The sequence below is a fragment of the Chironomus tepperi genome, unplaced genomic scaffold, assembly GCF_022539635.2.
Source record: "Chironomus tepperi strain 1889 unplaced genomic scaffold, CSIRO-AGI_Ctep_v1 contig_376, whole genome shotgun sequence".
Lineage (NCBI taxonomy): Eukaryota > Metazoa > Arthropoda > Insecta > Diptera > Chironomidae > Chironomus > Chironomus tepperi.
Window position 1 is genome coordinate 2,706,962 of NW_027226498.1, and position 27,925 is coordinate 2,734,886.

A 27,925-nucleotide genomic window follows, 5' to 3' on the forward strand; every position below is an offset into this window, starting at 1 on the left:
AGAATCATCGATAGTTAGGTTTTAAGTATTTTAGTATTTGTATTTTTTATTTTGTGGAATAAAGACGCAAGAAGCATCACGGATTAGAGAAAAAAAAAATAAATTTTTATATATTTTTTTCTCTTCGTTGTTCTCGAGACATTAAGCGGTGGTTTTTGGCCTTTTTTGCTTCTTATGAAAAAAAAATATATTTTTTTGTGTGGAAAAAAATGGATTTTGAAGTGAAAATTTTATTAAGAAAATAGAAAGCAAAATTATGTAAGGAAAAGTGAAAATATTGACAATTTTTTTGAGAAATTCTCAACATATGGAGATGAAAAATACTCGAGTGAATTTAATAAAATCTTGAAATGTGACACAAAAATCATGAATTTTTTCTGATAGTAAAATTAAACAAGGAAAAAATTTTTTCGTAGTGAAGAAGTTAGATATAAAAAATTTGAAGAAGAAAAATTAAAGGAAATAACAAAAGAAACATAATTTTTATTTACAAATGTTGTCTTGCCTGGTGCCTCGTTTTCAAACTGAAGACATAAGTCTACCGTCATCATCAAAATTTGATTTGCAATGTAAGTATTTTTTAAACTAATAATTTTTTTGGGTCCATTTGGGGGTGCTTATAAGCTCAGACATATTTACTCCGTATTTAATTAAGTCAAGAAAATTCCCAGAAGTATTAAAATAATCACAAATAAGTGACTTAGCTTTTAATTCTCATTATCAGAAATCTACAAAGTTTCCAAAAGAATTTAATTCATAAAAATTCTCAAAATAATCTTGCCGCTCAATTTTTTTTCTACTGAGAATCTTTTACTACATTTAAGATGATTTGTGAATTTTGTGAAATCAATATCAATTCTTGCACAAATTTTGAATGGATTTAATTAATGAACATTTTTGTCATTTGTGAATATATTTTTTGTAAGATGTATTGGAGATTTTTCTAGAATTTTAATATTGCACAAATTATTTGAAATTTTTTAAAAACTTAATTTTTAAAATTTAAATTTAAAAAATTTGAACTTTTCTTTTGAAAATTTTGAAAAATGTTTAAAGTTAAAATTTGAAGATAAAGTTTCCTTTTGAGCAATTTATAGATTTACTATAACTCAAGAAATGTCCAATAAATTATTTCAAATTTCAATAGTTAATGTTATAAAAATTCAATATTACAATGTATTAGAGTAATTTCTGAATTAATTCGAATGCGAGATTCATCACGTTTAAAATTCAAAATTAAATACGCACTCAAACTGTATCTCAATATACAAAACGAAGAGAAAACATTCCCAGAAAGGTAGTCGTAAAAAATGGCCGTAAACAATTTAAAAATGTTTGTTGCTTCTTGCTTACAAAAAAAAATACATCTTTTCGTTTCTTTTCTTTATTCTCCATTTTTTTCCATTAAAAATCGTCATGTATAAGAAACACTTCTACTTTTTTGTGAGTTTCACACACATATCAATTTATACTTTTGCCTACCTACACATGTAGAGTAATGAAAATATATGTTATATGTATATGGAAGAATGTTATCGTTTTCAATTGAAAAACCAGACAGAGTGCACAGTGAGGCACTTTTTTGTTGTTTCAGAAACAAAACTTTTTTTTCTACACAATTATGTTGCTTATTTGTTTCTCTTGACGATGACGATGATGATCAGTGTGTATTCTATAACTAACTGCGTGATGATTCACTGATAAAATATATGAAGTTATTTACATGCCTGTGAATAGTCATAATGTGTGATTGTACTGTATTATATAGTAGTTCGCAAGTACAAACACTTATTGCTGTTTTTGTCTCGGTTACACATGTATGTATAGGAAATGTATAAATTGAAACCAGGTTGATGATAATCAACAGAGCACAAAACGTAGAAAAAAAATCATTTTTTATATTATTAATGGGTGGAGTTGTTATTTTTATTCGATACTTCATGCTTTGGGTCTGCTCGTTGATATAATACTTATTTACTGTTATCAGGCACAAATGCTGTTTTGTAAATTATCATAACTCTAGAATTCCTTCTAAAATGAAATCAAAAATTAAACGTGTTGAACGAATATCATCAAAACATGTTGTTTAGTTGCGAAGATGAGGGAGCAGTTAAGAAAGGAATTTGTATGACACTTCGTCTTTTAATTTAATAGATGAACCTACAACGTTGCTAAAATACCTAATAAAATAGATTAGCTTATTTGTTTAAATAGTTACTATCGGATAATCAGATTTGGTCACAAATTTCTTATTCCAACCATATATCCTTTTATTTAACGATATTATTTAATTTGAAATATAACGTAATTTCGTAATTCAAATTCCAAATCCTTGCAATTTTCATTCACTTCCTTTTGAGACAAATTGAGTTTCCTTTAACATTAGTTGTTTTATAGTCGTCACAAGCTTTATATCAGTAACTTAGTTTTGTTTTTACCTACAAATAAGCGGCGTACAATAAACTTTTTCATCTCATTTATTGTTATCATAATCATTTAAAATGAGACACTTAGTCATGATTTTATTTGTGAGATTTAGAAAAGCCACATTGTACTGTAATAATGCAATTCCTTGTATAAACACAATCGTATTAGTTCGTACGTTTTCATAATTTATAGGTAAATAAACGAGATGATTGGAATCTTTTGAAATATATGCAAATGTGTCAGTTTTCTAGGAATTACTTTTTTATTCTGAGAGTTCATTCATATTATAGTTAATACATTGAAGTTCTAATTTCCAATTAATTGCTTAAAATCATTAGAAAAATGAAAACAGGAAACCAATCAAATTGATATTAAAACAATTATTAATTTGAATAAAGTGATACGCATTCGTTTAGCCGAGACAAGTTTTTTTAGACTATCTTCTTTTCTATTAATTTTAACGAAACAACTTTTTTACTATATTAAATCTTATTAAAAATGTCAAATAACAAGCATAAATTAAAGACTGTTAAGTTAGGATTTTCACGGAAAACTGAAAAAAATTGAAAATTACAACAACAACAATACGCATTCGTTTAGCCGAGCTTCTAATTTTGTTAAATTTTGATGAAATAGCATAATCTAACTAACGTTTTATATTCTTAAACACTAACTATGAATACAACAATGCTTAATCATACTTAATACTATAGCAAAACTGCATAGTTATGCTTAAAATTTAAATTTAAAAATGGCGGCGAGAAACTTATGATTTTTCAAGATTTTGGCACGATAATTACACATTTTTTTGAGTTTCTTCAATAAATCTTGCTGCTTTTTCATTAATCTTTCAGATAATATCTAACTTGTTACTATTTATGTAGATTAAAGGGAAAAATTTGACAAAAACTTTTAGTTACTTGAAGTTTTACTCCAAATTTTTTTTCTTTATCTTAAATTTTTTGTTATATATCAGCATTATGCAATTAAAACTAGCTTTTTCATATAGTATTTTAACTAATAAATCAACTCCAATAAGTTAATCAATGATGTAATGAGGGATTTTTCAAAAAAAGTAAAATTCTAATGTCATGAGTCTATACTTATGAAATTTAGTGAGTTTCCTATGAAAAAATTTTTTTTCTTCCATGACAATAGAATTTTACTTTTTTTTGAAAAATCCCTCATTACATCATTGATTAACTTATTGGAGTTGATTTATTAGTTAAAATACTATATGAAAAAGCTAGTTTTAATTGCATAATGCTGATATATAACAAAAAATTTAAGATAAAGAAAAAAAATTTGGAGTAAAACTTCAAGTAACTAAAAGTTTTTGTCAAATTTTTCCCTTTAATCTACATAAATAGTAACAAGTTATATATTATCTGAAAGATTAATGAAAAAGCAGCAAGATTTATTGAAGAAACTCAAAAAAATGTGTAATTATCGTGCCAAAATCTTGAAAAATCATAAGTTTCTCGCCGCCATTTTTAAATTTAAATTTTAAGCATAACTATGCAGTTTTGCTATAGTATTAAGTATGATTAAGCATTGTTGTATTCATAGTTAGTGTTTAAGAATATAAAACGTTAGTTAGATTATGCTATTTCATCAAAATTTAACAAAATTAGAAGCTCGGCTAAACGAATGCGTATTGTTGTTGTTGTAATTTTCAATTTTTTTCAGTTTTCCGTGAAAATCCTAACTTAACAGTCTTTAATTTATGCTTGTTATTTGACATTTTTAATAAGATTTAATATAGTAAAAAAGTTGTTTCGTTAAAATTAATAGAAAAGAAGATATTCTAAAAAAACTTGTCTCGGCTAAACGAATGCGTAACACTTTAATAACAATCGGAACTTACAAACCTACGCACTTAATGATTTTACAACAATTTTACAGCCTTGTCTCGGCCTCTACTACATTGCATTGCCTCCACTTTCGCAATAAAATGAGATGCAAACAAAAATTCTTTTTACTTTTTTTTAAAACAATTTTATTGCAATAAATTTCCGAATGAATTTCAGGTCAAAAGTCCCTCTACTGATTCAATGCCCTTGTAAAATATACAATTCACTCTCATTTCAATTCAAGAGAGAACAAAAAAAATTAAATGCAAAAAAGGAATAATAAATTTATTGATTTCTCTACTGAAAATTCATCAAAATAGAAGACATGATTTCTTTTTTCTATCATCAACTACACACAAAAAAACTGTGAAAGAAACAACAATATCAAGTGGAAAACGATGGTAAGGTCAGGACACATGAAAATTTATGAATGGAAAAAGGGAAAAATATGTACATTGTTTATATGGAAAAAGAAAAGAAAAAAAGTTTTTCTTCTCACTTTCGCTTGTCGGAAGGAAAAAGTTTTGTTTTGAGCAACTTTTTGATTGGAACATGAGGTCTGATAGTCATTATGGGTGGAAAACGGCTGAATAATGTTAATTTATAGATGATTTAATTTTTTTAATTTTAATCATTTAATGTATAGATATAATTTATTCATGGCATTCCTATACTAGTGTGTCCCGGCATACAACTGATCTTATTTGTTATAAATTTGTCTTCTTACCTAAGATGTTTAGCAAAATGCGTTCAATGTTCAGTTCAAATGATTCTTTACTTTTCTCATCTCCTCTCATCGACTGCCTGAACAAACTCACTATTAGCAGAGAGTTTTCTTTTCTTTACTACTGAAATTAGCTTTTACAATAATAATTATTTATTGATCATTTGTTGATGATGAATATATGTACGTGATAGTATAATCAATCTAACTAACAAAGTATTCAAGATGTAGAATAAATAAAATTTTTTTTATTAGAGTTTCACTTACGGAACGGAAATTAATTATGATGGGAAATAGAAAATAATCGTATGGGGAAAATAAAATAATAATAAAAATAATAGGTGTTGGCTTGCTGTACAATAAAATTACAGCGCCATTCCTTTTACCTTTTCTTCTTTCCTTCTTATTCTTCTTCCAACCAATTGACTTCAACTTTAAATTGAAACAGGTTCCAACACACAAAGAAGTTGAAACCATTTCTTATTGTTTGTTGCTAAACAGGTAGAATGGAAATGAAAGAAATAGGAGGGGGAATAAGAAACATAATAAGAAGTTGTTGAGGAATGAACAATGATGTACAATAGTTCCTAATGTTCCTTTTGTAAAATACTAAATAAGGGTAGAAAATGCCAACTTAATTAAATTTAATTTGTTGTATTACTGAATATTACAATTCTACTTGAGTCATGATGGCTAATTTATCTTCTACCTTACTTGAGTGTATTACTGACGTATATAATGTTACTAATAAAAGCAGTTTTGGCTATGAATTCAATTTATTTCATTTATTAGTTTATTTATAGCGGTTATATTAGTTAAAGACTGTTGTGTAGAAAACCAAAATATTAAACTAAATTGCTGATTTTTTCCGTCTGACTCAACAATAAATTCAAAGAAATATAGAAGCTTCAATTAATTTAAATATGAGGTTTCGAAAACACACGTCATGTCACAATACAATCGATCTTTCTAGTCTCTTCATATTTCTTTTTTTTCCTAAACTCTGCTTAGTGTAGGTTTTAAATTAAAGCAAACGGAAATAAGAAACTTGATTGACTGACTCGAAGGTGTTTGAACATAAATATTAAATTTCACAATTGTCACGAAAGATATCTCAAAAAAAATCTCATAAATACTCAGAAACTCAATTTGTTTGTCACTTCCACTGATAATAAAATAATCACTAGAATGTCCATGAAATGGAAAGAAAAAGTGCTATGACTCATCAACGTCATTTATACGATGATGTCATTCATGTTTTCTTCTCCAGTGGAGAAAAACAAAAGCGAATCTAATAAATTTATGCTTAATATCCCGAGCGACACATGATGACATCAAATGACCAGCATGACAGGTTTTCGAATAATCCCGAAATTCCTGAATCTTTACTGGATATTAATTAAATAAGAATGGAGTTGTTTTGAATAAAATAAATCAACAAACTGAAAAGGCACATCGATTCCTGAAATCGTAACTTAATTCATATTGAAATTCAAATCATTTACGGATAAGTTCTGTAGACATATGAAAACACCTTGCTCTCAGCTTTTATATTTCTTACTCGTTTCTGATTTAAAATAAATAAATACAGGCAGCAAGTTATGGCTTTCAATGTGCTGCGACTATCGTGAATGTAAGACTATAATATACACAAATATAAAAGGAGAGAAGAGAAATAATAATAAAAGAAAAAAGAAAAATATTTAAAAATAAAAAAAAATCGGTTAGTAATATAATCATAACTCATGCTATTCGAGAGGCAGCAAACAGTCGAACATTAATTTGTTTTACAATAATAACTTTAATTTCCTTCGGTTGATTTTACAATTTCATTTTTTCAATGAAATTGAAAGCTGAAACTAAACTGTATTCAGAAATGTCGATTAATGAGCATAGGAAGTGGTCGGCTTTAGCGCATTACTTTTAATGTTGACAGTCTAAATTAGATAGAATCAAAATTTTAACTATTGGAACCAAAATAGACAAATTGTCACATCAATATCACGAAAACAATTCAAAAGCCATCATTATCAAGTCAATGACGAGGAGAAAGACGTAAAACATTCTCATAGACACTTTAAAAGAATTTCTCGTGCTTCCTTGACGCAATGAAAAAGTGAAAAATAAGACTTAGATTCAAATCAACGTAATTCAGTCACATCATCACTCATTCAGGTATTTCAAATGGTCACGAAAGATTAAAATACTATTAAAATATTTTCAAAGAGCATTTTGAGAGCGATTGAAATTCCACCTCATTTGTTGGGACATTAGGGAACAAACTCGAAAAAAATAGAAAATTTACCTTGAAGACATTTTAAACGCCAATTTTTCAAAACTTTCTTTTTATCTACACTTAACGATTTAGCACACTAATTTGTTAGCATTAACACTGGTTTTTACCCATTGTTCCGAGGGATAATAAACTATGAAATGTATTAAAAATTCAAATTTTAATCGTTGAATGTTTTTAAGCTCATATAGTCTGATTTTGAAAAATTGACATTCGTTGTTCTATATATTATGTTGCAAATAGCGTACCACCCAACACAATATTTCAAACAAAGAAGTAAAATGAAATGAAAGATAGATAGATACCTTTTAATCCATTGTACATATTTTCATGGCAGTATATTTATAATTTATTTGAGACATACAATCAAGAATGAAAAATTTAAAATTTTAGTCAAATGTCATGATATGTCAACATGTTTAACGGTTTACTGCTGGCTTACTCAATGCCTGTGCATGGTGTACATTTCAAAACAAACATCAAACTTATTCTCTTTATGTCTCGAAGATGCACATTTTGCAAGAAAGAAAATCTCTTTTTTCGTATCTGACAGGTGTATGAATTAAAAGTACATCATCAAGCCGTATTGCTGCACACTTCTTGGTGATGCAAAAATTAAATTAATTGTAAGTAAACGAAAAAATGTAAATATTTAATGGATTGTGCTTGTACGTGCTAAACGTGTTTAAGATATTTTATTCATTACTTATTTCCGACATCTCGTTGAAAAACCGGGTAGCATCTTTCATTCGCTAGGTATGTACTTCACACATGCTCAACTATAAATAGATCATGTTTTGTTAATTAATTGAAATCAATTTCCTGTTGACTCGACAGAGGTAAATATTCTCCACTCCTCAATTACAAATAAAATTAATTTTTTTCATCTCTCACATTTCACATTTTCTCTAAAGCACAGCATTTTCCTCATTTGTCTGTCATTTTGTGAATATTTTTTGTGAAATCCGATTTATTGCCATACTTTGAGGTTTTATCAAAATTTGAAATCTGTTGAAAATATCAAAAAACCAAATTTTGAAATCTCTACACTAAAAGTGTTCGGTCAAGAACCTAATGATCATCTTGCTCAAGTTTTGAATCTCAAAACATTATTATGTTCAATATTTTATAATACGCAATTCTTCCGTTCATAACAATTCCATCTCATTCTTCCAGAAACAACGAATATTTAACTCTTTCAAGTTCTTTTCATTTCATTTCTGTGGAAAATTCTTGGAAATAGAAATGAGCATCGTTGAGGAAATTAACGAGAAAGAAATATTGTTATGGAAAATGATGAAAGGTATATGTTGCTTATTTACATAAGTTACTTAGTATTATTATGTTTTTTGAAAGAAATGTGACAGCAATACAAAGAACTTTGGTAAAATAAAAATAAATCCCCTCAAATTATTTTGTTGATTAATTTCTTATTTTTTTGAGAAAATATTTTCTTTGCTTAAAAGTAAGTCAGGAATTGATTTATGGTGCATGCTTGTAGAGGAAGGTGTCAGATTGTAAAATTGTGTCAAAGAAAATTTCGAATGAGTATAAAATCAACTGAAAGGATATAGGAAATTTATAGCACCTAACGAGGATGTTGTCTGTTACGGATTTTAAATGCCTAAACATAAAATTTAGTTATTAAATCATATTGACCATTTATTATTAGACTTAAATAAGGTTTAATAATTTTAAATGGAATTTTATCAAACATTTTGTGTCACTTTTAAAGATCATAAAGACTGTTATCCGACTTTATCATATTGTAAAGATAAAATAACATATGAATGAGACAAACAGCTATAAAAAATTCACAATCAAATTCTTAAATGCATAAATTAAGTTTTTTATAAAATAAAAATCCCCAAATAATTAAACTTTTCAAACAAATTCGTTCAAAATAAAAACGGAAAATGTGTATCAAAAATTTGTCATTTCAATAAACACGACTTGAAACATAAAAAAATAATAAATAGTCAGTAAACTTTGCAGGAGAGAAGTAAAAGAAGGAAACTAAAAATAACAAAAAGAAAAATTTACATTCAAGTTCACACATCTACATTACAAACGGGGAAAATATTCGGTAGTAAAAGTCCATTGACATTTACACTCATCACATGTCAGTTTGAAATTGCAACAATTATGAAAAGTCGTGCTTTTCCATCATTTTTTCGTTCTCTTCATCCACTTTGATCTTCACTTTGTTATAAAAATGAAAATTGAAAAGAAGCAACGTGTGATTTGTGTGATATACTAAAACTCGAAATATGTTTAAAGCGCACTTACTTTAAAAATGTATATGCTCAGAAATGCTTTATCATCGTTGTTAAACTCTCAAAAATGTATAAAATATGCAAACAAATTTGATCAATTTTCACTGCAACTTGAGTTATGATTGAGTAAACTGTCAAAATTTCAAGATCAAAATCATTTCAACAACCCAAAATGATTAATGCAGCACACAACTTTAAATTAAAAGTATCACAAAATATGAAAGAGCAAGAAAAAAAAAGTACACAACTTCCTGTTCATGAAAATAAACAAACTTAAATAGCAGTTAAGAGAGAAGAAGAGAAGAAAATTTTCTAAATCGATAGTTGAAGATGAATGATATGATTACCTCGACGAAGCATAAATATTCATTTCTTTCTTCATCTATTTATTATACCTCATTTCCTTCACATCTCCGTGCTTTAACGGTTTTTTTCAATAGGCAGTTGTTTTTTGTGTTTACAATTTGTTCTACTATAGTAAATTTACTATTTCAACAATATAACTTGAATTAAAATCCAGAATGTAACGCAAATTGTTGGCAAATATTTTATATTGAAATTCAACAATAGTTGTATAATAACGTTCATTTGAGATTCGAATAATATTTATTGTACTTAGTTGAAAACCCCTTTTCATATAAAATCTTCAGTCAGTTTTTGAACTCCGATGAATAAACATTTCATTTATTGATAAATCCTTGAGGAAGTAGTTTTAATTAAACTAAATTTACCGCAATTACATAACGTTGTTTGTAGATATGGAAATAACTTTCATAGTGCGTTTAATAAACAATTTTATGTAGATTTTAAACTTATATAAAAAAGAAATTTCCCTCATAAAATATAAACGAATATAACGTGTATACATGTATTTTGAAGATATTAAAGAAGAGGAATCGTCAGAGGGGGGAATGAGAGTGTCTTATAATTGTGGCTATAACATATCTCATTCATATACCTACGTGCGTCGTCGTTCTCATTCGTGAAATGCCCGGCTTTTTACTTCTACTTATTCTAATGTTTATCTTAACAAATAATAATAATAAATGAGATAAAGCTATAAGCGCATATGTTTGACATCAAGATATTCATCCTTTTTCTTCGTTATCTTTTTAGAAGAAATAGAAATAAAAAAAAATCCCGAAAACATAAAAAAAAAAATAATGTGCGTGTGTTTTCATTTTAAAATACGACCTAAACCAAACACCTGTTAAATCTTTATATATTTTTTAAAAACTAATAATCATCAGTCAGAGCTATTTTCCTTCATCTTCATCATGCATTCATTAATGCTGTTCATCGTCAACCGAGTCTGTGTGTGAGGGAGAAAATTAAGAATTATTAATAAAGCAAACATAAAACTAATATGTTAATTGTTAATCATGACTAATTAATATCAATTGTTGTTATTTTTTTCAGTTGCACCAATGGCAACGGGAATGCTTTCAAATAGAAATGAGGATGAATCATCGCAGCAAACAAACAGCAACAGTAGCGAATTTATGAATTGTCCTCAATGTCAACTTGAATTTAATAGTCCCCAAGTATGTCAACATGTTAATTATTTTAATTATGTTCTCTCATTTCACATTATTTTCTGTGAACTTTTTTTTTTTTATTTTTCAAGCAAATTATTGTTGAATATTGAATAGCTAATTACCGGTTTTCTTTGATTTTTCAACCGTCAAAATCTAATAATTCACAATAATTTCTTTATACAAATCAAGCATGACTAATTAATATACCATATCATCAATTTTACAGGCATTTAAAGAGCACATACTACAAGTACATCATCCATCACCATCAATGACGCAACAGCATTTCTCATCACCATCACCTTCAATGATTTCACCTGTAAATTTATACACAGGTGATGAAGGTGGGCGTCTATCACGCAGTCCAAATCAATTAAATGCTCACGCATGCTCTCACAACCAATGCTCCGCCTCATTTCCAACAATTGATTTACTTGAGAAACATGAAATCATCAATCATTCATCAGGTGCATCGAGTGTGGTATGTATAAATTTATGCTTTTAACTTATTATTTTTTCTTCTCTCCATTCGCCATTCTTTCGTTTTGATAAATAATAAACATTCCTTTATGAGCTAAATTAATTTTAATTAAAAAATTTTTATGTTGCACATTTTTTTTCACTTTTTTAATCCTCAATGTTCTCTCATCATGACTACTCGACTGTCGTTTATGAATTAACAACAATTTATAATCGAGAGATCGTTTAATGTGCGATATGTTAAATAATTGAAGAATGGGAAAACATTAACGACCGTCTCCTCTCGACACATAATTTTCTTTATTCTCATATGAGAGCGAAATGGCATTTAATTATGGTTCTGAAGACGAGTAAAAAATGTTGTATCATTTGTTCAAAAGGATTATAGCGCTTTTCATGGGTTTCCAAATTAATAAATTTAAGGCTTGTTCATAAACTGTTTATTCTTCAGTGATCAGAAACAGACTAAATATTTATATGAAGGGGACTAACAACTATGAAGGTGGATAAACAACTAATTGTAGTTGCATGTAGTTTAAATATAAAATAACCGTTGGTATCTTCTCAAAATATTTGATTAGTTTTAAAATTTGGACAGCCTCAATCAAGTTGCTTATTTAGTATGCCAAAATATTTGCTTCATTATGTTTAAGAATGCTGTTATGTTCATCAAAAATTTACATCCATACATATGAATATTTTTGTAGCAGTTAGTTAGTTGATTGTATAATAAAACTAACAAAAAAGAAGCGGTAAAGTAAATTAACAAAAAAAAGTTTCTGAATATGCTTCATCTTTTTTAACTTCATGATTATTTGTTCTTCAATTGTTCATACATTCTCATCTTTCACTGCTTTTCCAGTGACGTTGAATGTGCAAAAGTGCATTAATAAAAAGTTTCAGTTAATGCACGACAATGCCAAAAATTCTTAGAAATCTTATTATTTTAAGTTAAATTGACTTTGACTGTGCAAAACATTTTCATTTTAATTTCTTTTCTTCTTCTTGCCTTAGTTTTTAATTAAAAAATGAGCGAAGATGAAACAATCAAGCTTATTATAATTACAGTTTAAGATTTGTTTAACATGAGTTTCATAATTTATACTTACATGATGCACATATAAACTTGAGAGTTTAGCAGTTGAACAATTTATAATTGATGCACGAATAGATACTTTTTGATCTGGTATGTTTAATTTAAAGTAATTTGATATTGATATAAAAACTAACGAGGTGAATGGTTAGTAATTTTTGTGTATTATTGAATGAAGTCTCTTTTGTAATTGTGGTAAATGAAGTTTAATTGAAACTATTTCCTCTAGGATTTACAAGTAAATGAGATGTTTATTTATCAGAGTTCAAAAACAGACTGAATGTTGACATTTTATATGAAAAGGGGTTTTCAACTAAGTGCAATATATATTATTCAAATCCCAAATGAACGTTATAACAGCCTCAGTATTAATGAAAATATCGTTTAGAGAAATATAATGTGAAAATTTAATACTAGCAAGATTATGTTATGTATGACTTATGCAATCGCCCACTGTGAACATGCAAAGCTATTTAGTTACTCATATCAAATTTCCATCATTAATAGCTAATCACTAAACTTCTATTTTTCCTCGATCGTTTTGTGTTATACATATTTTTAAACATTCCTTTTTTCCATCTCACTCACATTCATCGACTATTACAGAGGAAAGAAAAAATAATCTTTTTTACTGAAAAATTTACCTTGACAGACATTAAATACCAAAAAGTCATTTAAAGTTATTAATGTTAAAGAAATTTTTCATCCTGAATGTCATACACGAAAATACACTTTTCTCTTATTTTTGCTTATTCTTTATTTTTTGTATATAATTTTTGGTGTCGTCCGCCATCAAAAGGTACTATACATGCTACGACTTTTACATAAAACTGAGTTTAACGGAAGGACTGTATTAATTTGTAATAAGTGACAGCACGATTTCATAATTTGATGTATTAATGGTCACCTTAAATCTGTTGGGCAATCAAACACCAAAAATTGTTGAGAATTATAATCACAAGTATTATATGTCAAGATTACACCATTCCAAATATGCTCTCATAAAATTTAGTTCAATTCCTAAAATTAATACAATTTCTATCTATTTTCTCACATCAATCAGCAACGCGTGTAACTCACAAATTATTTAAAATATTTCATAGTGGACATCCAAGGTGAGCACGTAGATGTCTACAGAAATGTTTCGAACATATGTCAATGTCTTTGAATAAAATGCCGAAAAATTATGAAGATGACTTTTTTAACCATCACAATTATGAAAATGTTTTGACAAAAAGAGATCAGGAAAGGAACAGTCGTGAAATGACATGTTGATTTTTATATTCATAACTTATGTGTGCAAACAAGAAAGAATTTTTTCTTCTCATCTCTGGCTCATCAAAAGACGCGCGCTGCTCACATTTATAAACGATATACAATAGTGGAAATGAGCGTGTGAGGTCTTTAATTACCGATTTGTAGTCCCGTAATTTCATAATTTGCTTCTACTGCTCATTTCTCACACAAAAAAATAATTTTCTTTGCTTTTCATTTGAGACTAATAGCATGAGAGTTAATTAGGAAATAATTGATATATAGGAACGAAAAGAAAACTGTTTTATTTAACATTGCTTTATAAAATGTGTAAATTATACCTGTATAAGAACCGATCATCTGTCCTGCTTATTAACTTAACCCTTGTCTGTTGAGGTTAATTGGCTAACCATTTTTAACTATAACTTATATCTTTAGTCTTAACTATCAGGAATCACAAAAAGCGTTTTTGCCACCTTGTTTCAAGTCATAACTTTTGAAAATTTAAAGAAAATTTTTTTATTCTTCTTTTTTAAAATAGAATTGAACAAAAGAAAGGCATATTGATGAGTAAGAAAAAGAAATGAAGGAATTTTTCTTCTTGTCGGAAATCCGATCGGAATGTATTTTTTATTCTTCTTCAATGATTCAGTGAATTCTGTAGGACTGATGCACCAGTTGAGAATCTGAATTAATTAGTACTGCATAAGAGAAGAATGTATCTAAGTAAAATTAATCGAATACTATAGACTTAATTTTATTTGCTAATTAATTAGAGGAATTTCTTGTGAATTGAGTTATGAGGTAAATTAATTATGAGTCTATTAGAGTTGCTTATTATAGACATTAGAAATTAGTGTTATATTCTTAAACTTTGAACAGCTATATCTGTTGGATGTATCATAGAGAGACTGGTCGACTGTATTTTGGCTTAAATTAAATAATTAAAGTTTTACGTTTTTCCAATTTTCAAAATATTTTACGTAAACTGAATTTAATAAATTGTAATAATCAAGTTTTAACCGTTGAATGTTTGTACGTTCATCAGTAACTAGTACAGTACTACTGAAAGGAAATTAGAAAAACAGTACTATCATTTCATAATATATTACAAAAGACTTAAATTTAAAAATAATAAATATTTCTGTTTTCGATTTTTGAAGTATTTCTTATATAAATTTGAAATTTATAAACTTTATTGATCTTGAAGTAGGTATTTGATAAAATGACTCAAATCTGTTTTGATTATCTGAATATTTTATTTAATTAAGAATGAATTCCATTTCAAATCAACTGGCTATAAACGTTTCCAGTCACTTAATCAACAAAAACTTGAAAATTAGGAATTTTTGAAGTTCCTCAAAAATAGATCTTTCAAAATACTCTCTAAAATATATGTAAATTCTCAACTACTTGAGAAAAATTTTCATGGAACTAAATTCATTATAGCAATCCACAGTAGTACGGAAATTCAAAGGAAAAAGAATCTTACCTTATCATCATCCATTCATCCAAAATTAAAAATTATAAATAAAACATGGTCATTCATTCCGTTCCACTTTTTGAGGTCTTATCGCAAGGCACTCATTCATAAAAAAAATTAAATTATTACCAGCAGTTTCCTCTCGCTTTTGGTGTTGTTCAATCTGTGTGTATATAAATATAAATGAGAAAAAAGTAGACACACTTGTACATTATTGACGTACGTACATGTATATTCACATATGCTTGTTTATGAGAGTCTGGTTAGCTTTTTAGATAAGCAAAAATTCAACCTCAATTTCCTATACACGTAAAAATCATTTTTTTTTCTTAAAATTTAAATTTATATAATTTTTTTCCCGTTCATATGTACAATGTTGAAATGCTTACGGAAAAGAATCAGAGGAAAAAATTGAAATAAATTAAATACTTCGAAGAAGAAGAAGAAACAAATTTATGTGAGATTTTCATTCACCAAATCATTTCCGTTTTGCTGGTTTGTCATTATTGACAAAATGTACAACTTGAATGGTACAAAAAAAGAACTTACCTAAAATTAAAAATTAATAAAAATTATCGATTATCGAGTAAAAAGCAATAGATCGCATGCTATTCATTCGTTTAAAAACACAACACCAATATTCAAATTTGTTTATTTTTCTCTTGGAACGCCTTCCAGTGAATCGTGAATAAAATCCGAAAAATATACACAACATGTGCACAGCAGAAATAAAAAAAAATACTTTAGCACGAAAAGATCTTTTTGGAATTTGAAGCCTTAAATTTCAGATATTACTTAATGTTCTAAATAAAGATCGACCTGCAAATGTGCTTTGCTTTTTAAGAATTCTCAATTATTACAAGCAAATGGCAAGCTGACATTTTCAAGGATACAATATTCCAGTTTTTGATTGTTTTATGAACATATCCACTTCTGTTTTATTGTTTTACGGAGTTTAAAAATGGACGAATGTGAATGATATCATCACCATCGTCATCGTTTAATATTGTTTTGCGTTCTTAGTTTTTGTAGATTTTTATGTTCTTGCTTCCTCCATACTGTTGTATTTCATTTCAATTTCAATAAATTATTGTATAAAAAGAAGAAATATAAACTCCTAAAGTGATTTAACTTTTCAAAATATCTCATATTTCTTCCAAGATTCAAAAGTGCCTTTAATTAATTTCCTACGAATTTTAGTTTTGGAAAGTTTAACTTAAGCAAGGAATTCTATCGACCTTATAACTCGTTGTTTCAATTTATTTTCTTTACTAATTCCCGCATTTGTTTTAGTTTTGATTTTTGGGATAAATGAGTTTACAAAATTTTAAATTATCGCCAAGTAATTCACATAGTAATTCATACATTTTAGTTGTTCTAACGTTCATTTGAAATTTAAATAATATTATTGTTCTTAGTTGAAAGCCCCTTTTCATACAATTTTCAGTCTGCTTTTGAACTCGGATAAATAAACATTTCATTTAATTATAAATTCGTGAGGAAGGATCTTTAATTAAACTAAATTGACCACAAATACAAAAGAAGTTTTCTGAGGAAATACAATATACGAAACAGGTGTGGAAATTTGTTAAACGTGTAATGTTCAGTGTAGTTTGTAAAAATTCTCATTCATATTGAAATGCACAATTTATTGTTGATGTTCTTTTTATCACAAAATGCGTTTTCGTCATGACTTCGACTCAAGACTATTTAAAATTTCTCTTCTCATAATGAGAAATAAAAGTAATGAAGTAGAAATATTCATTTTGTCAACATCAACTAGGTAAATAAGAATTAACATGAAAATTTTTTAAATCTTAATATTTCATATAAAATTACAAACTTTACTGACATCTCTAATAAATCTTCCGTAACAAATAACTAATGATCAATACCTAAAGCAATTTTCAGATCACAAACATCACAACATTCATCCATAATTTAGTGGGAAAAGTGACAGTCTCTTTTTAATATTTTTGTTTTCAATACATTTAATTTTCTTCCCATCTTTTCTGTAAAAACAGTTGTGATGAACACCTTTATTTATAGCACATTTTATGTATATTTCTTTACATTGCCGTGCGACCTCAGATTCCTTTCTTCTCGACGTTAGTCTACTTACTTTTCTACTTTCATTCATGTAAAAGCGCTTATCAAGTTAAAAAGTATCATGAACGGTATACTGATCAAAGCTTACAACCAAAGTGTCGCGATAAATCTGAGATAATCCTAGTCAAAATGAGCACAATAGCTCATGAAATGCACAAAAATGTTTTAAAAAGTGAAAAAAGTAATTTGAAGATTTATTATTCAATAAAAATCATACTGATGGCAACTCATGACAAATTTAATGACGCTTGTTTGTTGATACGTGTGTTTCATGTTATAAGATGATCCATGCGTTTTGTCCTCCTTCTCTAATATAAGTAAGCACATCACCTTTCAGTAATCAATCAAAATATTACGCTAGATTGCAAAAGATTTTCAATGTGTGGCGCTTGAAAATGAAGAAAAAAATTATTTATTTCTGGCATTGATGTTGAATTTGGCAAGAAATACGAAAAACGAGGTAACTTGTAATGACTGAGGTAAAAGGTTCCGTCAAAATATACCAATAGTAATCAATTTGAATTTTATGTCTCCGGGTTTTTGCACGGAGGAAAGAAATAATAATAAAAAAGGCTTTTATAAATAATCATCAGAAATCGTGAAAATTTATTTTTAAAATATTTTCAAGAAACTGTTTATTCAATTTTTAAAAAATGTAGGAAAAAATACGATCAAGACAGGTGTTTGCCGTTTATACGGTAATATTTCTTATATGAAATAAATGCAAGATCTACATTTATATTTTCTTCTACACCTATATATACAGACATTCATGTGGAAAGGTGAAAATTTTCCGTGATTCACTTTGGGGCCGTTCACTTATTACGTTACGCAAAAAAAACGAAACCCCTACTTGTCATCTTTACAAACTTTTCTTGTCAATAAAATCGTAGATCCACAAAAACAGGAGCATACTCATAGGGAGAGGAGAGGGTCAAAACACCTCATTTTTGAAACAATCCAAGAAAAAATCCCTAAATTTTGCGATCCATACAAAAATTTCAATCTCCGATCCTACTTAAAAAGCAAACTTAACATAAGAATGACTCCTTGACGTGTTTTATTTGCTTAGGAGTTGCTAAGCCAATTCTCACATTATAAATATGTTTTCGTTTCCCATGATTGTGTCCCACATTTTTCAGCACATCATTAGATGATGGCTTTTTGTGATTTTTTAGTAACAAATGTAAAATTTTTATTACCTCAAATTAGTTGAGATGAAATTTTTGTAAATAGATTAAGATTAAGAGGTCCTATGAGGTTATTTTCGAGAAAACTCAGGTATTTGGCTATAAATTAGTTGGGCAAATGCTACTTCAGTATTAAATGATTTGCTATGACGAAATTACCTGATGCTTTTATTTCATAACAACAATAAAAATTTTCAATTCATAAGCAGATCCACTGTTTTTACTTAAAATTTTTTCCTAGCAACCCATTCAATAAATCTAATATGAGATTAAGAAGAATATTAACTCCACTTCTTCACGTGATTTATATAAATTTAATTAAAAGTTTCTCTAGAATTGATTGCAATATTAATCAAGGGTTATTAATGGACTTGAAGCCGAATATTTTGATACAAAATGAAAATTATTACTCAAAACACAAAAAGCTATTCATTTAGACATAAATTATTTTGAGGATGGGATTTCTTTGAAATTTTAGAGAATTTTATAAAATGAAAAGTTTCGTATCATTTTATATATTCAAGAAGCTTTAAACCAAATCTTTCAGCAAGTATTCAACTGTTGGAGTGTAAATCAGCATTGCTTATTTATTAATAAGCTTAATTAAAGACTCCTTACGGATTTAATTTAATAACAACGATGTTTATTCTTCAATGATTAGAAACAGACTAACTATTTATATGAAGGGGACTATCAACTTTAAGAGGGGAGAAATATCTAAATACAGTTTAAATATAAAATAACCGTTGGTATACTATCAACATCAACAGATTTAATACGAAAATTACAATAGAGTGAACAATTCTTTCATAGTATGTCAATAGAACAATTTTTAACCGCGAACAAATGATGAAGATTGGTTATTTTTTTCTGCAATGCCCGCAGACAAATTCATTATCGGCTGTCAAATGTAAGAAAATTTGCCAAAAAATCTCAAAAGTGTATGAGAAAAAATAAAATTAAATTTATTTTCAATTGTTATCACAACTACAAATCTATTTTAAATACTTCACATTCAAACTGCAATTTCTCTCTCGCGCGCACATTTTCTATTTGCATTTATCTCGAAATTCTGATTTTATTGAGTAGAAAATGAAGAAAATCGAGAGAAAGAAAAGAAGAAAGTTTGTAACAAATATTTCAAATATTTTACAAGCGCCGCCAACACAAATAACTGATTATTTCGTATTAGAGCATTCTATTCCACATTTCAATGTTAATTTAACAAATTTGAAATGAAATTTTTATTTTCACTTTAAATTTCGCATTCAATTCACGTAGCAGGCATGTCTCTCAAATTAAAAAAATAAAATGTTCATCAATCAGTCTTCCTTATTACTAAAATGAACCGAAATTCTCGCTTGACCGTGTCTCGTTAATGTAATTAAGCGAATAATTTACGTCGCGCATACCGTCACTTTGGATGGCAGGTTAAATATATTTGTAGTAAATGACTTTTAAAATTTTCTGTTCTCATCCATTGACTTTATTTTTGCAAAATGTAAATTACATCAAAAAAGTAAGCAAAAAATTAGCGTTTGAAGTCTTTGATTGCTTCAAATCAACACTTGTTTTTATAGGATTTGCAAGTCAGTTCACTCGTCATTTACTTCTCATATGTTAATTGGTCATCGCACATTAATCGATTGAAGGAAGAAAGAAAAACTGTCGAGAGAGAAGATTTTTCAAAAACTTTTTCTAAATGCATTTTTAATTGAAAATATCATTCATTTTCACACAAATATATCTTGTTGTATTTATTTTAGTGTTGTCGATTGTGTCAGAAAACATTCGCAAATGTATATCGTTTGCAGCGACATATGATTTCACATGATGAGTCAGCTTTATTGAGAAAATTCAAATGCTCAGAATGCGATAAGGCATTCAAATTCAAACATCACTTGAAGGTATGTATGATTTACACCCAATTATCACATGCAATTGACTTTATTCTTTGTTTCTTTTGCTCTTTTCTTCATTCATAGGAACACTTACGAATTCATTCAGGTAAGCTTACCATAAAAAATTTAATTATAATATTTTATTAAATTATTCTTTTTTACTTTACTTAATCTAGGTGAAAAGCCATTCCAATGCACAAATTGTGGTAAAAGATTCAGTCATTCCGGCTCATATTCCAGTCACATGACGTCAAAGAAATGTATTAGCATGGGATTAAAGATGAATGGTATGAGTGGAGCTAATCCACTAATGAATGGAAATCTGAGTAATGTGAATCAAATGAATGGACATAAAATGAAATCAGAGAAGAAACAACAAGGAACATCAGCAATGGGACAAAATTTCATGAATCAATCGTTGGCGGCTGTAGAAAATTTTATGAAAAATACTGGTGTGGTTCCGAATTCAAATTTATTCCTTCCAATGATTCCAAATCTTCATGATTTACGAAAGTATGAGAATTACGGTGTTCATGCTGCTTTATTTGCATCACTTTCAAATCCAATGTATCAAATGAACTTTAATCCATACCACATTCAAAATTTTTTAAAACTTACTGGCGTTCCAAACTTAAATCTGTCGATGGACGAAGAATCGCAAAAAGCATTAGAAGACGAACAAAAGAGTCCAAATGATCGTCATTCAAATCCCGAGGACTTAATTGAAGAAGTGAACGAAAATGAAGAATCAAAATTAGTTATGGACATAGATTATGATGAAAAACCTTTGAAAAATCACGAGGACAATAATAATGATCATGATGAAAGAAATGATAGTGATGAGGATGAGCTAATGTCCAACATTGAGCAACATGATTTATCACCGAAACATGATTCACATGAAAAATCTCCATCGCCTTTATCAAGCTCAATCAAACAGGAGCACAATGAAGATGAATCACAAAATGATTCGCTTAGATGTCAACATTGCGATAAAGTTTTTAATCATCCAGCTGAGCATTTACAACATGAGACAGTCCTGTGTAATTCATTAATGATGAAGAAACATGAAGGTCTTATGATGCATATGGTTGATGCAATGAACAATTCAAATTCTAATATGAATCTGAATGAAGATGACACCGACGATCGTGAATCAAAAATTTCAACAGAATCAGAGCGAAAAGTTCGTGTTAGAACGGCAATATCTGAGGAACAACAGACAATATTAAAAGAATTTTATGCCATCAATCCACGTCCTAATCGTGAAGATTTTCGCAATATTGCTCAACGTTTAATGCTCGATGCACGTGTTGTTCAAGTTTGGTTCCAAAATAATCGATCACGTGAGCGAAAGCAGAATGGTGGCAGTCAAAATTTCAAGCAAGAGAATAATGTGTCGTCAATAATGTCGGGTAATAGCAGTAGCAATGAAGAGCAGCCATTGGATTTGTCAATAAAGCGAGAGATGTTGACAGATGCAGCGACCACATCACCACGATATGGAGTAGTTCCAATGCAACAAAGCAATGATACTGGTGCTATAAATTTAAGTCGCAAGATGACACCATTCTCGCCGATATTCCAACCAAATTTTAATACTGATTTTTTGACACGCCAAATCCCTTCACCAAATGAAGCAGTATCACATCTTCCGACAGCAGCTGCCCGTAACGGAATGGCCTACAATTTGCCATTGGGATTACCACTCGAACGTTTACTTCATTTTACACCAGAAATGGCACGAAATCCACTTCTAATGATGAAATCAGATCCTCGTAGTCCTGCAAATAGCCTTAGTCCTGGTAGTTCAGAAAAGCGTTCATGGAAAGACGATGAAAGTCGATCATTTGATGAACTTACAAGTCTTCAGCAAGCACAGCCTTATCATCCACAACGTCGAATGCCCAAAATGAAATCGGAAATTCCACCTGATTCCAGTGAATTTCAATTCGTATGTGACCTTTGTGATAAGGCATTCAGGAAACAAAGTTCATTGGCGCGTCACAAATACGAACATTCCGGTGAGCTATTTTCTACATCTTACTGATTAAAATTTTCAAAATTAGACACTCAAAAAAATATTAAAATTTAATTCCTATATTTTTGTAATTATCTCTCATGTAGGTCAACGCCCATTTAAATGTATTGAGTGTCCAAAAGCATTTAAGCACCGTCATCATCTGGTTAGTAAAACATATTTGTTTCTGTCTCGGTGATAAGATTAATCATTATTGTGCTTTTTTCCTTTCATGTATTTCAATCAACAGACGGAACATAAACGTTTGCATTCGGGTAAGTTACTTACAACAACAATTTATTAAGGTACAAGAACTAACTTACATTTATTCTGTATAGGTGAGAAGCCATTCCAGTGCAGTAAGTGTCTCAAACGATTCTCACATAGTGGATCATACAGTCAGCATATGAATCATAGGTACAGTTACTGTAAGCCATACCGAGATTAGTTAATGATGACTCGCTGGCAAAAGCATTATGACCAGCAAAAGTTTGCTCACATAATGACACCATTTTGAAGTTAATTGTAAAAGACAAATAAGGAAATATTTTGATTAATTTTTAAAGCTGATTCGTTATTTAAACTCTCTACAATCAAAATCCTTGCAGAACTGATGGTCGATGTCGACTTATTTCGTTCATTAAACAGGGAAACTCGTTCTTAATCTCCCAGTTATTAAAAAGGCGGAAAAACTGCAAATTTCGTACTTAAAACAAATGAGAAGAGAAATTTAAGTACCAGTAAAACTTAAAAGTTTACCGTAAAAAACTCACAGTCTCTAAGTATTTTTCAAATTCACAATTTAATGAGTCATTTACATTCCCATGTCGAATAATAAAATAAAGGAAAGAAGCATAAATTCACACAATACTATATATAGCATATGAAAACACATTATAGACATTATAGATGCGAATTATTTGGAAATAATAATATGCAACAAGTCTACATTCATAATATTCATCATATAAATCAAGATTATGGCATAAAACATACTTTAAATTAAATTATTTCCAAATAATAATAGTTATAGTTATAATTATGATGTAAATAAGGAAATTAATTTAATTAAGGAATGCAATTAACGAAAAATAAATTTATCTCTCGTTCTTCTTTTCGCACATTGAAATGGTAACAAAAAAAATTGGTTGATGCTGATGGGTACGGATAAATGTTGAAATCCAAACGATCTTTTGATTCAGTCAAATATTAAAAGTTAATTTGTGTCTAGTGTCTTTAAAAGGATTAAACAGAGTATGGTCTTCTCACTACTTTAACTTTTTTGTAACGTAAATTTTTAATTTAAATTAGTTAGAGTTCGAATTTTTTAAAAATGTTCGAATTTTTCGACATTAGATTCGAATTAGAGACGACCACACTCTGGGATTAAAAATCTAGCAACACAAATGAAAAAGGCTTCGCTATGATTCTTTTAAAGTCATTTTATTTGGCATAGGCGAAATGACAACCACATGGATGTCAAAGGCTTAAAAGCTCAGTGGCGCACCTTTCTTCATTTGTGTCGCTCGGTAAATTCGAACATGATCCATAATTCTTTAAAAATTAAATTAAAATCATTTTTTGAATGAAAAATTTTACTTAGACAATTTTTATTGATTCTAATGTCAATGAACTTAAATTAAATCAGGAATTAAAATAGACAATCTTTATAATTCAGTTTTAGTTCGGCAAAAAAAAGCAAATCCAATGATCAAAATATTTTCAACTATCCGCCCCCAGATTGTATTCAATTCCTATATACAATAATTAATTACTAAAAAAATGTGGATGAACTGTACCTGTATAATACTCAATTATTATTTTCATCTCATTCATTCACTTAAAGTATGAATGAATGAAATAAATACATACATATATATATGATGAAAAGAAAAAAACAACAACAACTTAAACACACATTTATTAATGCTTACAAATCATTTTTATATATATTTGTATATTTCATGTTTCTTCTTTTTTGGATCCGAGTGAATTTAATGTGCCACAAATAAAAAAAATGAAAAATTATTACTAATTTAATAAGAATTAAATGAAACTAAAAACACATGAAAAGTTATTGCGTTAGTTTGTAAGTAAAATGAGCGATAAGTTTACTTATTAATAAATATTACAAAAAAAAAGATGAAACATAAGCCATTTAGGAGTTAACTTTATGATAGTTAAACACATTTTTGAGATTAGGCTGGGTTTAAGCAATTTCTGATGATGATGAAATTATAGAACAAATTAAATATATTCAAAATATATTTACGGAGAATCGGGATTCGAGGAGCATAGAATGTTGCCATACTTTGCTGCTCGATCAAACTGCTCAAAGTTTCATTCTCAATTCCTTCTTTATTGATGCCTCCTAATTTTATCTTTTGTTAAACATTTTCATGTTTTTCATAATAAAAATTCATAATAAATAAATAAACAAAAACATGATATGGACCATAATTTGGAAAAAGACAATATATACTTACAATTAATTCAGACGTAAATGAAATGATGAACAAATCTTTGTATGGGAATCACACACAGAGACATAAAAAATAAATAAATAAATGAATAACTAATGAATACATTTCGTCTAATACTGAAGTATTTTCTGAATTTTTTATTCAGTTTTTCTTATGAAATTATATCCAGGGATTTGAGATTTATGAGATTTTGTCTAGCTTCCATACATAGTCTCATTTCATTTAAATGATTTAAAATATTAATCTGAACTATAAATTGACAAGTGAAGGTAATTCAGCTAAAAATCTAGTCATTACGTTGATCTTTTCTAGCTTATTGATCAACAGACATTTCTAAATTTTAACCTCAAAATGCTTTAAAAATTTAATTTCTTCCTTAAATCTTTAATAGGCAAAATTTTAAATCTCAAGTTAAGCAAGACCATAATTTTCAAATCCCTGTTTTTCATCTTCATTAACTCATACATTACAATCTTATTAAGATGATTGTCATCGTCATGCCAAAAACAAAAATATTATAATTCACTAGCTCAAAGAAATAAAAAAAACTATTTAAACTATAAAAAAATTTCCTCTTCGAATTTTTCATGAATCTTTTCTGTTGAAGCTCTTGTTAAATTAACTTTAAAAAGCGAAATCAATATATTCTAATAAAGAAAAATTATTAAATCAAGAAAATATAAGAAGCCTAATTTTTGTAAGTTTTGTTCTTAAACTTGAATGATAAAGGGAAGGTTGATCAAGGAGCGTAAGCTTTAATAAATTGTTCTATGCCAGTTTTGGGCAATCTTTGTCCGCGGCACAAAATTTATGCGATTTTTATTGATACTTACCATTAAGGTGTGCCGAGAAAAATAAGAGGTGGTCCACCACTGTTCTATGGTTTACTTGGATCGCACATCAGTTGGTAAATCAACTAGTGATGTGCTGTTCATTATGATTACAATCAGGAAATTTTATTTAAGTATCATCAATTACAAACAATCTGTAATGATTGAAAATGGTCGATTTGAAGGTTTTTTGAGGTTAAAATTCACGGCAAAACAAGTGTAAAATGTAGTTCAATTCCTTTACGAAATATATTTTTTTACAAAATCTTTAAAAACAAAAGCTTCGTCATTTTCTTTCGAAATTTATTAATTATGTTTTTAAAGCTTTACTTCCTTGACCTTAATCCGCTATTTAAAATACTCATGTTACTCATTCCAAAGAAAGAACTTTTCAATAAAAAGAAAAATGTTAAAAGCTTTCTAAATAAATAAAATAATGTAAATTAAAATTTGATATACCTAAAATAATTAAGCTGTTTTCCCGAGAAAAAAAAGTTGACAAATTACCTTAAAATTTCTTTTATTACCAAAAAAAGCGATTAAAACTTTCCTGCAAGTAAAATAAAATTTTAATCTTATCATTGATTCGATAATATGATATGAAACGAGGGAAAAAAGTAAGAAAGTTAATGAAAATTTTCATGATGACAATAAAGTTTAAATAAAATTAAAATAATGATGAAAAGAGCAAAAAAGAATATAGAACAGTTTTTTTATAATTTCCAAAAAACAAATATTGATAAAGGATATTAAATTTAATATTTATTCATGAAACATAGCTCGCTAATGTTTAGTCAGACTATCGTCATCTAAATTTTTATAAATTTTGTGATTTCATTGATTTCAATTTAATAGTTTTTTGATTTTTGAATCTTAAATGTCAAAATACTTTTAAATTTTTCGAAGTGACGGTAGTCTGAACATGATCATGCACTTTAATTTTCTTGGTGCAAACATGACGAATCTCGATGATTAAGCTAGCGATTTGTTTTTCATGAATAAATTACTATGGAAATGAGAGAAAGTTTTGGAATGGCATTCATTTTGCAGCAATTTTGACACCATGTTCATTTTTGATCACAGTAACCGTTTTTAATTCGATCAAAGATGTTTTAAGCATTTGAACAAAGACCTATTTTAAAATAAAAAATTAAGTTACAAAGGAAAGTAAACAAAGGTTAAAAGTAATTATTTAGCTTAATTCAGATCCATTAAACACACTTTTTTCACATTTTCTAAACTTCAAAATTAAAATTTATAATCTCAAATCTAAATTGCCATTTCTTAAAATTTTTCTCGCATTTCCACAAATATTTTGCATATGAAGCCGCTTTTTGGTCCATCAAAAAATTTATTAAATTTAAACAAAAAATTAACAAAATTATAAAATTAAGAATTTTTTTCCAATTCGAGAGGTTTCAAAATGCAACGAAGTCAAATGAAGGAAGAACTCAAAAAACTTAATTAAATTTTAAATAAATTGATTTAAATTTTACTTGAAAATTCTATTATTAAGTTTATTAATTTTAAGTTAAACAAAACCTCTGATTATGTAAAAATTATTGATGACAAAAATTCGCTAGAATGCCAAAGAATAATTAGCACTTAAGAAAAAAGACGAAAAAGATGTATAAGATGAGAAGTAGTTCTTTTTGTCGTGCAATAGATTTTGATTTAATTGCATAAAACGACTTTATAATATGTTACTAGTTATGATAATATTAATGATGATGAAAATTTTTTATAAATATATTTTACAATTTAAAATCGAAACAATGTATTAAGAAAGTATGGCCAAAAAGAATTTTATATTTCAAAATGAAAAAGATTTATTGTTTCAAATTTATTTTTTATTATGTATGACGATAATTTGAAACTCCAAAAAGTTCTTAATAAACATTAATTAATAAAAAAATATTTCCCAAATTTCAATCTTTTATTTTAAATTTTCAGCATGTTTCGCGAATTTCA

The 27,925-nt window shown here is 28.0% G+C and overlaps 1 protein-coding gene across 1 annotated transcript; it reads left to right on the forward strand.

Moving 5' to 3' along the window:
- zfh1 (Zn finger homeodomain 1) lies at window positions 1–27,746 on the forward strand. Its single transcript, XM_070647416.1, has 9 exons — window positions 1–569; window positions 10,993–11,117; window positions 11,338–11,592; window positions 20,487–20,627; window positions 20,706–20,727; window positions 20,798–22,645; window positions 22,749–22,807; window positions 22,892–22,916; window positions 22,980–27,746. The coding sequence occupies exons 1-9, from the start codon at window positions 494–496 to the stop codon at window positions 23,087–23,089; spliced, it is 2,661 nt and encodes an 886-aa protein (XP_070503517.1). The 5' UTR covers window positions 1–493; the 3' UTR covers window positions 23,090–27,746.
- The last annotated feature ends 179 nt before the right edge of the window (window positions 27,747–27,925 follow it).

Bases quoted from the DNA above. Each gene is read 5' to 3' on its own strand.
- zfh1 (XM_070647416.1), top strand. From the start codon at position 494: ATGTTGTCTTGCCTGGTGCCTCGTTTTCAAACTGAAGACATAAGTCTA. The intron at 20,628-20,705 runs GTATGTATGATT...CTTCATTCATAG, and splicing joins AATTCAAACATCACTTGAAG to GAACACTTACGAATTCATTC. The intron at 22,646-22,748 runs GTGAGCTATTTT...TCTCTCATGTAG, and splicing joins TCACAAATACGAACATTCCG to GTCAACGCCCATTTAAATGT.